A 13,464-nucleotide genomic window follows, 5' to 3' on the forward strand; every position below is an offset into this window, starting at 1 on the left:
GAGATACAAATTCAGCAAAATTAAATGTTGCATCAAGAGATAGCATTGGTAAATGGGGTTAAAGCCAAAACTTCTTGGTATGGGAGGAGACAAAAAGCCACTGACTTTCTTCCTGTAACTCTGCAACATGCTGGGGAGTTTAGAGGGCAGGCTTTCCCGACTGCTAAGAAACGCTCAACACAGCACTTTTGAGTGGAGGATGACTGCAGCACAATAGCAACACATTGCAGAGAAGTAGCAAGTCCCTTCCTTAACCATTCTATGATTCTGTGATTCTATGATAGAGAAAGAGGAGTATAAGAAGGGACTTTCTGCTCTAGACCTTCTGTGCTGCTAGGGACAGAGTATATTTGTATGTGTGCATACATAAGACTCTTAACTTGTATTATTTATCACAATCACAAACTAAAATCTGGTTTTCTGCCCACAGCAGGACTGAATGTGAAACAAAGTAGAGGATGAAGGAAATAATCAACCAGTTAGTTCACAATTTAGCAATGTCCAGGGCTGGAATGTATGTAGAATCACAGAATGGTTTTTGTTGGAAGGTACCTTTAAAGGTCAGCTGGTACAACTCTCTGCAGTGAGCAGGGACATCTTCAACTAGATCAGATTGCTCAGAGGCCCATCCAACCTGAACTTGAATGATACCAGGGATGGGGCTTCTACCACCTCCCTGGGCAACCTGTTCCAGTGTTTCACCACCCTCATTGTAAAAAAGTTCTTTATGTCTAGTCTAAATCTACCCCAGTTGAGTTAAAAATCATTACCCCTTGTCCTGCTAAAGAGTTTGTCTCCATCTTTCTTATAGGCCCCCTTTAAATACTGAAAAGCTGCAATAAAGCCAAGAGCCATCTCTTCTCTAGGCTGAACAACACCAACTTTCTCACCCTATCCTCAGAGGATAGATGCTTCAGCCCTCTGATCAATTTTGTGGCCTTCCTCTGGACCAGCTCCAACAGATCATTTTTTTTCTTGCGTTGGAGGCTCCAGGGCTGGACACAGTACTCTGGGTGGGGTCTCACAAGAGCAGAGTAGAGGGAGAGAATCACCTCACCTGACCTGCCAGTCACCCTTCTTTTGACACTGCCCAGGACACAGCTGGCCCTGTGGGCTGCAAGTGCACATTGCCAGCTGATGTCCAGTTTTTCATCCACCATTACCCCCAGGTCATTCTATGCAGGGCAGATGTTGTGGAGGGCTGTGTCAAAGGCCTTAGAGAAGTCCAGATTGATTACATTCATAGCTCTTCCCTTGTCCACTCCATCATAGGAAGCCACTAGGTTGGCCAGGCAGGACTTGCCCCTGGTGAAGCCATGCTGGCTGTCCTGCAGGGTCCTCCTTCTACCCTTTTTAAAAATGGGTGCAAAGTTTTCCTTTTTCCAGCCACCAGGGACTTCACTGGACTGCTACGAGTTTTCAAATATCATGGAGAGTGGCGTGGCAACTATAATGGTCAACTCCCACAGGCTTCTGGGATACATCTCCTCAGGTCCCATAGACTTACATATTCTGGCTCCTCAGGTGGTCACAAACGTGATCCTTACGATTTAGTCCAGTGTAACAGGCCTGTAAGCCTACAGCTAGACAGCAGATTAGGAGCTATTATACTTCTGAAAACATAACATATTACATATAAACTGGCAAGAATCGACCTTCAAGAGCTGCTATCTCCTAGGATGAACTGCACTTTATAGACAGGGAGCACAGAATCGCAGAATCATTAAGGCTGGAAGGGACCTTAAAGATCATCAAGTTCCAACCCCCCTGCCATCCAGCCAATTTCTTATCCACCGAGTGGTCCATTTGTCAAATTGAAATGTAAATGACTTTCCAGTCCCCAGAAAAAAAAGTCTAAGAAATGATGGTACTCTGTTTTTGGGTGGGAAGAAAGATTATTGGACAGTATCACACCTATTTTAAGTGGGGAATTTCAGAAGATTATAACTGAGTTGGCTGGTGCTCTTCCTTGGTAAGTCACTGCAAACTGAGGCTCCTTTAAAAATTGTTTAGCTGATTGATATTCAGCTTTGATCCCTTCCATTCTAAAATGACATAAAGAAAAACAAGACTTCATGCAGAGAGCACCTGGACAAAAGTGGCTGTTTCATAGCTGCTAGACTGAGAATAAATAACCAGTTCTATCAGTTTACATGACTAATACATTCAGGAACTACAATCAATTTACAAGTCTGTTTTCCTAGCACTGGGTAATAGCCCTCAGGAGGCTACCTCAAAAGAAAACTCTAGCAATGTGTGGCAAAGACATTTCTATGGTCTAAAGGAGAAAAAAAAAGGAAAAAGTTGATCTAATCCTACCATCAGACAAGTACTCACCATTCTTTAAGAATACTGAAATAAGAGGTAGTAAACAGAGGTTTACAAATGGATTTCTTTACTCTTACTACAAAGTCAGTTCATACTTTAGCTAAGATATCAATAAAAGAAGTTCAAGAACTGCTAGTATACAGAGGACAATTTATTTGACTTATTCCCAAAGGATATTTTAGGAAGGTGAGAAGAACTCACCTCAACATGAAAAATATTAAGATATATAAGCTGATTTACATAAAAAGTGAACTTGCAATTGTATTTAAAAGAATATCAATAAAATATCTTGACACATAAATGAAAAAACCTTCAGTTGTGTTAAAATAAATATTACTAGAATTAGCAAGCATTTAATCCTTTTTGTACATTATTGCACAGTTATTGAAGATGTATTTGAACTTACTTTGTTTTGTGAGATATTTGGTGGTTTTTCTGTTAAAAGTAGCTTACCGGATTTGAGTTACATAATTATTTTACAGTATCTTAATGCCAATACTCTTAAGAAAGAGAGGAATACCGTATCTTCAGAGAATCTTATGGAAAAGTACTCATAACAATAATCTGAAATACAGAATGAACATGTTTAGAGGAAATACTGAATATGAACCTAAAAAGTAAATTAATCATGCTAGTGAAGTCCCTTTCTTAGTGGATGGCCTTCTAAATTCATGACTTATTTCCATTTTCAGATTTGGGGGATTAAAAGTCTTCCACACTACTATCTTCTGCCATTTGAACTATTAATTGATGATCAGGTCCCTATGTTAGCAATTTGTGAACTAGAAAAAATAGTAGCTAATGATTGAAGAGTGTTTCATTACAGTTTTGACTTAACACTCCTCCCATCTCCCAAATGTGTGCAACCTAGTGTCAAGTGGATCAAAGTAAAAGCCTAGAAGTGACTAACAAAACTAGGATCTCTGAGGCAAGAACAGCAAAGAGAAGACTGATCACAAGTTTTCCAGGAGAAACTGTGGCATGAGGTCAGTCACATTTTCCCAAGGAATGACAGGAAACCTGTTTCCTTTCCCAAGGAAGAAGGCAAAACAGGGAAAAATATCTATACAGACTCATCAGCAAGCACAGATGTTTGAACAGACCTAGTGAGATATGTTGCCCCATAATCTGAAGAAATCCCCTGAGAAGTTTTTTCCTGTAACCAATCTTCTATAAAGTGTCTCTCTTCCTTTCAGGTGTTGAATCAATCATGTTGGTGGCCACAGTCCTTGTGGAAGATTCTGCCCCACTGTCAGATCAGACACTGAGTTGTAAATTACATTTTCCTTCTGCACATAAGTAGTATAAGGTTCTACTTCCATCGTGTCATCCTAGCAAAACAAACAAACAAACAAAAAACTGTAAATATAAGGAGTAGTTTACTTTGGCAAGACTCTGCAAGCCTTTCACCTGGACTGAAGAATATAACCAGGAAAGGGCTCCCATAGTTATTCCCCTTGGACTCAAGAAAAAAACCTCTCTTGCTTTTTCTACCAAAGATCATGTATTGCTGTTTCTGTCAAAGATGTGGAGGGCAAAGCTCAGGTATTGGTCCACCTGCTTCCTTTTCTACCCCTTCTACCCTACTTATTTTTGGCCTGAAAAAAATTGTATTAGGGTCTAATTATCTTGAAAGAGCAAATAATACAGTGGAGCTTCAACTGTGATTAGTTCCTCCATCTGTCTGCAGTTTCAGCCTACTGATGCACTCATCAAAGTCGCATGATGTGACAGCAAGAACACTGGTACTTAACTCATTATTTGATATTAATGCAACTGTGTCAGCAACAACTGGGAGGTAGATCAGAACAGGAGGAATATGAATAACTAGAATTGACTAAGTCTTTACAGAAATCAAAACTGAAGCACCTTTTTGAGTTGATGACAGAATTTAAGCCTAGTGTCTACTGTAGGTGCACAGGTACTCACAATATTGATGTAACATATCTTGCCTGCACAAAAATGCTGCTATTTATATTTTGTAACACAGAACAGAGACACAGAGCTGATGGATTAATTGCTTAGCTACAGCATAGGGAATTAAAGAATATCTACTAGCTTGCAGCACTGCTTACATTTTTTTATAAATTGTTTTGTCATGAGTATGGTTGCTTCTTTGATGGCAGATTGCCCATGCAAAATAAAGTATGGCCCTCAAAATCTGCACATTATCATTCTGGGCACCAAGAGGGATGTTCCTTTTTCCCCTGTGTCTGTTAATTTTGTTGTTCAATCCTCTTGTGTACTAATACCTTTTTAAATATTCCCCATCATATGATATTGCCTCATTTCCTTTAAGGGAAGTGGTGGATTCCCCCACATGGGACAGTTTTAAGACTCAGCTTAACAGAGTGCTGGGCCAAGTCATTTAAACTATATTATTACCCAGAAAGGTTGGACTAGATGATCCTTGTGGTCCCTTCCAACCTGGCATTCTATGATTTATTATTCCTGAGTACTGCTTTTTCAGCAGTTGTGGTCAGTGTGGTGGGACTCACTCCTTGCTAAGATAAAGGATGGCAGTTGCTGAGCCCTTGCTCCAAGTCAGAATTACAGTGATTATAAGGCTGTGTTTTGTTCTGAGATACAGCTAATTGCAAAGTTGTAAGACACTGTAGCACCTGCTGAAGGCGGAAAGCAAAAATCTAACAGTTTCATTTTACCGACTGTGTTTTCAGGGCTACTGGAAGATCCCTGATTTGGTGATGGTCTAATTTGCATAATTGTTCTTACCTCTGGGGGAAGTGTAGGAGCACTTTCAAGAGGTTTGGTTTTATGGCACTGTCTGTTGAAAAGAAAACATTTATTAAAGCAAATTCCTTCGTTTTTGGAAGAATTGCTTCTGTTTCGCTGGATCACAGCCTGCTTTGTTTGATCACATGCTTATGAAACATTTCCTTTTCTTGTCATCTGGAGTAAAGCCAAAAATCCTTCTTATGTCTTTCTCTCCTTGACTTTTGATCCTGAAATTATGGCACTCTAGCTTTCTTTAGAGGTGTTTTCTCATGTTTGTGGGAGCTCTAAGCACAAACTGTAAGTAGAGGATTGAAGTCACAGTCCACTGTAAGGATGTACAGTTTGCGGTTAGTGAACTTGTATTGAACTAATTCTTCACCTCTGAGGGAGAATGTTTGGGAGAAAAACAGTTTTGGATTAGGGGAAGGAAGGAAGGAACATAGCTGAGGTTTTCAATACAGGTGCTAACATTAGAGTAGACTTAGGAAGAATTTTTTTTATGAAAGAGGAGCCAGGCACAGGAACAAGCTTCCCAGGGAGGTGATGGAGTCACCATCCCTGGAGGTACTTAAAAAACATGTAGATTAGGCACATCAGGACATGCTCTAGTGGGCATTTTCTATTTGTTAGTTTATTTTATTGGGGGGCTGGTGGAGTGGTGGTGGTGGTGTTTGACAGTTGGATGCAGTGATCTTAGACTTCTTTTCCAACTATGACAGTTCTGTGATTCTGTAATTCAGCCTTTCTCTGCACAAATTATTTCTCTAGTTTTTCCTTGGAACTGTTTTTTCTCCACAGCAAATCCTGATGGGACTAGACTCCAGCTTCACCCAAGGAGCTTTCTCGGAAATACAGACACAATCTGCTGTCCCCTCTGTTGATATGGCAGGGTAGCACTGGTCAACCCTCCAGCACTTGACAGAACTTACTAGACAGCAGAACCAACACCTTGATTTAAACAAGAGAGACACTGGCAGACTATCACAGTATCTGAAGAACAGCTTCACTCTCCCAGTTTCCTATTAGAATGAAGAACTCCCCTTTAGTGTAGCAGATAATGCAATGAGGATTCTCTGCCAACTTCTGCCCATTTGTATTTTACTCAGGTGCATTATTCAGTGAAGATGTGAGCAATGCACAACAGCTGCAGTACAGAAATATTTGATGTAGGTAATTCAGTTATTCATAGCAGTAGTACAGACTGACAGAATCATAGGGTTTCAAGACACAAACAGTACTTAAATAATTTTTGTGGCACTAGACAATCTTTCCTTAGCACCCTATCATACATACCTGTCACTGTGGATCTTAAAGTAACAAATAACAGCCATGAAGATGATAATGATCAGTAAAGAAATAACGATGGAGAGTGACAGGACAACGAAGTTGTTCCCTAAACACAAATAGTTAGTCTTAGTTGTATCTCCTTACTACTCAACTTCTTTATTATTTCAGTTTAAGAATACGGCTGCTTTAGCACATACACACATTTTCAGCATGCTCATAAAATAAATATAATCCCCTTCATCAGAAGGGAAGGCCAGTAATGAAACTTGTTTGAGAAACACAAATGGAGTGTATGTCAGAGACAAAACCAGATCCCACAAATCCCGCAGTGGACACTCAGGGTATTTTTTCACTAAGCTATACGAGAGTTCCTCTCAAGGACTCTGCATATCTCAGTAGTGCAACTCACGTGTAGTGCTCAAATGCAACAACAAAAAGCAAAAAGCAGAAATCAAATGTCACACAGTGTGTGACATTCACAACTTGGAATGAAGTGATTTATTTGTTTCTGCTGGCCACACCAAAGTTGGCACTCTCTCTTGACTTACCATGATCTGAGCAACAGACTTTACATTTGCATTTAAAAAGATTTTGCTGATGTTCTGCTTCCAAGTGATTATTTTACCACTAGGACCAAGACTTCTTTGTGTCTGTTTCCAAAAACATTTCCAGTGCCAAAAGAATATTACACACTTCTGTATATCTGTCTAAGGGAAGAAATCACTAGGAAACAGTGTATAGAACACAAATGAGCTGATGTTTTTGGGCAAAGGCAGCTGGCAATGGGGCTCTTGTCTACAGAAGACATCACTGAAAGTTTCTCTAGGTTTTATAGATTATTCTTCCTATAAGTAACAGAAGTGTATGCAGGAGGCTAAACAGGATTATGAACGCTGAACACACGAAGAGGAGCTTACCTGAGGGATGACAGGTTATGGACTTGCTCTGGTTCCCTGCTGGGTGGAACATAACACAGGTTGCATTAGTCATGCTGGTGTTGTGGGCCGTGAACTTGCTGAGAACAGTCACTGTCCCATTGCCATGGCTTTCTTCCTTGGGGGTGGAGTTGCCCCCTGGGACCCACCAGACCCAGGCAGCCGGCTTCCCTGCTGCTGCCTCGCACACGTGGCTCCCGTGGCCATCACAGTACAGGCTCAGCCTGGGGGGGACTGAAAGGCATCAGGAAGGGGAGATACATGGAGTTAGTTTGCAGCTGCTGGGAGCGGGTGTTCTTGTTCTCTACCCAAAATGAACACAGGGAAAAGACAAGAACATGGTTAGAGGTGCCTTCCCATTGCAACAACATGGGCCAAAGTCACAAGAGACAAAGGTTGTGCCTCTTTTTTTCTTTTGGATAACTCTCCCCCATCCAGGTGAGTTTCCACAGCCATCTACCATCAGAGGCAGTATCCTTGGATATTGCAGTAGGGAATCATCCCAAAGACAGGACTGAATTAGACTTAGGTCCTAAGCAGCCATCATACGTGTGGTATAAAATGTACCAGAAAGCCAGCACAAGAGGAAATGTCTGCTTCTACTGTCTGGATAAGAACATCCCATATTGAACAGGATATCTCAGCACTTGGAAGTATTACTCTCACATGCTTTAGTGCTCAATGTATTAATGGTGGATTCTATGGGATAACAGGATGGGTAGGCAGGATTCTCTTTTAGTATATTGGAAATTGCTTCACACATCTCATCTCTAAATAGACAGTGGAAAAGGGAGTAGCAGAAAGGAGATCAGTTTTGGGAAACAAGGAGAAGGGAGACACAGCACAATGCATAACACTTTATCCCAGCAAGAAAGCTCCTCTTCTTACTGCCTGCTTTCCCAGGTGCAGTGGGAGAGGAGCTTTGTAAGTCCAGGCCCAGACATGGTCCTTTGGAGAACTGTAAAATGAGGAAGGAGTCTCTTACCCAGCACACTCAGGAGGTATGTCGTGGGGAAATTCCCATCTACTGTTACTACTTCACAGGTGTAATTTCCCTCATGGGCAATACCCACTTGCCGTATCTCAAGGGCAGGATCCCAGTCTGGTCTGGATTTCCAGTTCATGCTGTCACTGCAGTTTGTTCTGTCTGTCTTGTTGTGATCAGCTCTGTATCCCAAGGTGCAGGGGCCTCCAACCTTGGGGCTTATTTTCCATGTTACCATGGTTACATTCAATTTGTGTGGGCAGATAAGCACAGGGCTCTTGCCTATGGTCACTGACACTCTCTTGAACTCTGAAGGAGAGAAAGAAGGAAAAGGATGTTTGAGAAGTTGTCCAGGGATGTCATAAAAGAATCACAGAACGTATGGGGTTGGAAGGGACCTTTAAAGGTCATCTAGTCCAGCCCCACCCTGTAGTGCACAGGGACCTTTTTAACTTGATCAGGTTGCTCAGAGCCTCATCAAGCCTGACTTTTAATGGTTCCAGGAACGGGGCTTCCACCACCTTTCTGGGCAACCCGTTCCAGTGCTTCACTGCCATCATTGTAAGGAACATCTTCCTAATATCTAATCTAAATCTACTCGGCTCTATAGTTTGAGACCATATATCATAAGTCGTTCATAGCATTGGAGTTCTGGCCTCCACTTCACCAATAAATTACCTGAAATGTTATACATCAGAGTAAGGCCTTGTTTGTGCTCATCTGCCTGGTCTGTCATCTTGTATTACCACTGTGGATAATGGAGCCAGTTGCCTACAACAGCTTGCCCTCTCAATACTATCAATTTCCCACTGGGACTCATCTTACTGAAGAAATACACTGGAGGAAGACTCCACTCCTGCCCATTGTCTTAACCAGGTTAGCACCTGAATAGTGTGTTTCTATTGGCAAATCCTCCAGTGGGTTGCCAGTTACAGGCTGAAATTATAGAAATCTGACTGTTACACTTGGCCATAGAATAATGACTTTTCTCTGGAACTTCTGCTACCAACGAAGAAAGCAACTTTTACTTCTGCATTCATACGAAATCCAATGCTGTGGGCAAAGGCCTTGTTTACACCTCTCAGGCACAACCACAATGTAACAATGGTGGAGCTGTATGTAGGAGGAGAGTTTTTTGCCTTATGTCTTAGGGGTGCCTTTTAATTTTCTTTTAGTGCAGCAGTCCCCATAAGACATGGATGTATGTCCTACCCATCTTTGTGCCAGGTACGAAGGTTTAAAATGTGCCCATATCCCTGTGCTTCTTGCTTGTGAAGCTAAAATTGCAGAGGAACTGAGTTCAGTTGACGTGCCAACTGTGTTGATTGCCTAATAGTGAGTATGTCTCGTTCCTGAATTTTGTTTTGCATTTGCTTGAAAATATGTTTTATTTTAGTTTTCTTCTTCCTAGAATACTGACTCTTCTTTTGGGTTTTAAAAGATTACTTATGCTTGGAGTCAGACACAACATCTCCCTTAATCTTTACATGATCCCTCGACTATGTACTTAATGCTAGATATCTGTGTGGAAAAGCTTTCACCTAGTCCACTTTTCCTTTTTGGAAGTTATCACATTTAACTGTTGAAGGATGGAGAGTCAGAGCACTGTTATGGCTCCTCCCTGTGCTGTGTTTGTTCAAGACAAGTTACACACCCAGGAATTCTATTACCTTTGCTGGCTGGTGCAATGTGAATTCCAGTTCCTGAACATGGTCTTAATGAGCATCAACTTCAAATTATTAGTCAAATCATTACAATTAGCCTCTTTGAGAAAACTACAGTTGGTTTTACCTTAATGATATTGTCTAAAATTATTATCTTCTGGAATCTAGTTAAATGAACCATTCCAGCTCAACGACTTTTCCTTCTCTTTAACTGTATTCCAGGGGAATTATTTCTAACTTGCAAAATGAACACAGTTCACTGCATCTCAACTACTTACTCATTCCTTTAAAGGTTTTTGCCTTTTCATTTCGAGCATTAAATATCCTTTGGGTGAAGACATTTCCAAACCCAGACCTACATCCTGCAGATTAAAAGGAGATGTAGCTGCAATATTGCCCCACAGTGCTGTAATGTACTAGTTACTTCAGCTGTATAACACAGAAGTTGTGGTAATTATGAATTGGATTCTTTTTTCTGGTAGAAGAGGAAAATTAGATGGGGTTGGTATTCCTCTGAATCCACCCCCTCCCCATTTTTTATTAAATTAAGGAAATAATAATTAGTTTCCTGCTGCTCAGTTTCCAGGCTGTTTCCTGCTGCTAATGTTTCCAAGCACAGCTGAAGAAGAAAATCTCTGTGTATTCACACCGTTTTCTATACACAAATTACCCACCAGCCCCACAAATGCTTGTTTCCATAATTCAATTGTCAGCAGTGTTCTTTGGTGCATAATTTCACTGGAATTGTTTTTAAATGATAAGTTTTCTTCTGCTTAATGGCATTTCAAGAAAATGTGAGGTGGAAGTATTAAACGATTTTAGCAGGAAAGGAACTGAAAGAAATCTTTTGCCTCCTGATGGGTTCTGGATGTGAGGTTTTTGAATGTCTCTGAGAATTGGAGAACAAAGTATTTCCTCTTCCAGCTTAATGTTGCCACGAACCTTGGAGCTCTGAGTCACATCACCAGTATGGCTGATATCTAGTAATGACTAAGCAGTCCTAAACATTCAAACAGCCTGTGTGTTGGGGCTGGGGTTTCTTTGAATAATGCTTGCAAATGTTGTGCAGGAACGACAGCGTTACACACATTTAAATGTGTACACTTTTATTTACATATTATGGAGGTATCATTTTACTTGCCTTTCAACTCTGTCTCCTAAGCAGCCTATTGCAATGTAAACATTCCCCAATGTAACAGGGAACTTGCACTTGCGTGCTTCAAGACTAAAAAAAAAAGGGAACGAAAGAGATGCTTTCTGCTATGTCTTTGTGTCATATTTTCCTCTGAATGAATCAGATACCATTCACTTCAAGTCATAAGCCACATCAGTCAGTTTTAAATCTGCTGAATCACATGTAAGTATAATTTTAGGTTTACAATCAATTTGTAGGATTCTGAATTCCCCTGTATCTTGCCATTAATTTTAGAAAGCTTTTACCAAGGCAGAAGTTTTTCCCCAGGTGGTAGATTAATTAGCAAAAAATTTTGCTTATCCTATCCTTACATATACCTTCCTACTGTTGTCAAGAGGCCTTATAAGCATAATAAAATTAAACTGCTTTCACTGTATTGCCCTCTTTCTTTGCTAGAGTGGATATAAGTAGCATTAGTATAAATATGAATTGTGTGCTTTCTTCCTTGCTTTGTTTCTTTTCTCATTCATGCTGCTAGTAAAATGATCTTTAGACTTTGTTTACAGATGAAGAATGATTATGCCAAAAATCCGGAGAGGTTTGATTAATTTGTATTTCTGAAATTACTTTGAAGACCTTCTCTTTAGGTGGAATAGGGAATATGATTTTATTTCTGTAAAACATATATTATTAGCCTGTTAGCATTCTCCCAAGAACTGTCTAAAACTCTGAGAGTCTGTCTTTGTGTTGAAGGCAGAGAAAGAAAAAAAATGCCAAGGGCGCAAGGCAGAACTGCAGAGCCTGCACCTGCTGTGATCCTCTTCCAATTTAATGTGGCATGGAAGCATGTTTTGATGGCAGAGTGCTGTAGCACTCTGGCAGAGTGGCAGAGGACAGAGACTACTACCCTGAGTCCCAAAACCAGTGTAGTCAGGCTGATAGTTCTGCTGGGCATTTGCTCATTAGCCCTGCTTGTCAGCCGTGTGGATCGTTCCAGTGCTTCCATTTCTATAAATGTTCAATCACATGGTGCACCAATTTTCCAGCATGTTTGCCATTCTCCCAAGAAAGCATATGCAAAAGGGGAGTTCTCATTTACCACAGAGCACAGAATCAAGTTCAGATAATGTAAGGATTTGAACTGTGAGAGCTAAATCTTGTCACTCACAAACAAAATAGAACTGGGCCTGGGTAATACATTATGACTCTGTAGGGAGCTCTGAATTGCTAGCTATACTCATGAAGAAAAAAAAAGCATTAAAATAAATCCTCCCTGCTCTTTGTGTCTTCACAGAACAGGTTCTTTCCCGTAGTCCTCTCTTCTCCACCCGCTTTTGGTGACTTGTCAGTCTGCAGAGCTTCCACATGATCTTTTCTGAGCGTCTTTTTTAATCAATCCTGTGACTTCTTACGGGTCTGCTCCAGCCACACCCTTTGCCAAGTTCTCCCCATCTGCTTTCTTTGCCCTCCTTTATGCTGCCTGTCCCAGCCCACACTCTTGGCTGTGTACGCAGTAGCTCTGAGAAAAGAAAAAAATCTCCCCTTCCCTCTGGGAATTACACTAAACCTAGAGGGTGTGTGTCTGCTCTGCAGGAAAACTAAGTGAACAAATGTATTTCTCTGCTCAAGCGGGAAGGTTTAGTGCTGCAAGTGTTTTAATTCTGACTTGTCACTTCACCACTCTTTTTTGGAATGGTGCTTTCATACTGTAAAATGGCTGAGTCAGTTGCTGAAGTTTCCTGTGTGATAGCTTCTTGGTTTATGACCAATGCACTAGAGTGCATATGTCATACAAGTCACCATTTATCTATTCAAATGAAGGCTCAGAAGCAAGCTCGCATGTTGCACTGCTGCTTCTCTCAAGGTGAAATCCCATGCTATATCTGAGCTGGCCTGATCACTTGCTGGAGCTGTAAAAGGGGATATCCAGTGCAGAAAAAGTCTCACTCTCTGTGGGTCTGCAGAGAACAAGAAACATGAAGGGCCGTGAGCTATCAAGTTCATCTCAGTGCAGCGATAACTGAAGGATAATCATGAAATGTCAGTACTGTTAACTGTTTCATTGCACACAGAGAGGTGAAATGAAGGGTTGTACATCTAGACATTTATTGTAAAAAACTTCTCATTTTCAGTATTGTTCTTCACAAATGTGTGGAATCTGAAAAATGGCAATATTTTATTTCTGTTAGCCAGAAGAACTGACCTCAGGAGCCCAGAAGCACCTTCTGGAGTCTACATCTGTCGCACTGATGTAGACAATTGGCAAGTCAGGTTCTGGGAGTTCTCTACAACTCACAGCTGGACCACCCTATTTTGGTTGTGAATACAAATTTACCATGAGCGGGTTTCACTGCAGAGACTCATCTGACAGGCGGGTAGGATTGGAGGCATTTT

General features: G+C 41.0%; 1 protein-coding gene and 1 long non-coding RNA gene across 6 annotated transcripts in view; one reads left to right on the forward strand and one right to left on the reverse strand.

Annotated features, from left to right (window-relative positions):
* Positions 1–13,464, forward strand: part of LOC127380607 (uncharacterized) — a 462,715-nt gene that overhangs the window by 429,962 nt on the left and 19,289 nt on the right. The gene's annotated exons all lie outside the window — the stretch shown is intronic.
* The window catches only part of CD200R1 (CD200 receptor 1), a 75,525-nt gene continuing 64,710 nt past the window's right edge, over positions 2,650–13,464 (reverse strand). For 2 of the 5 annotated variants that reach the window (XM_051609753.1, XM_051609764.1), the window contains 5 exons: positions 8,272–8,580; positions 7,269–7,520; positions 6,358–6,457; positions 5,062–5,113; positions 2,650–3,659 (listed from right to left, as the gene is read on the reverse strand). In XM_051609753.1, coding sequence (XP_051465713.1) covers positions 3,537–3,659; positions 5,062–5,113; positions 6,358–6,457; positions 7,269–7,520; positions 8,272–8,580 — 836 coding nt within the window. In that variant the 3' untranslated portion in view covers positions 2,650–3,536. The remainder of the gene's footprint in view (positions 3,660–5,061; positions 5,114–6,357; positions 6,458–7,268; positions 7,521–8,271; positions 8,581–13,464) is intronic. The other 3 variants (XM_051609743.1, XM_051609734.1, XM_051609781.1) reach the window with 2 other exon arrangements.

This window comes from Apus apus, chromosome 1, assembly GCF_020740795.1.
Source record: "Apus apus isolate bApuApu2 chromosome 1, bApuApu2.pri.cur, whole genome shotgun sequence".
NCBI classification, from domain to species: domain Eukaryota; kingdom Metazoa; phylum Chordata; class Aves; order Apodiformes; family Apodidae; genus Apus; species Apus apus.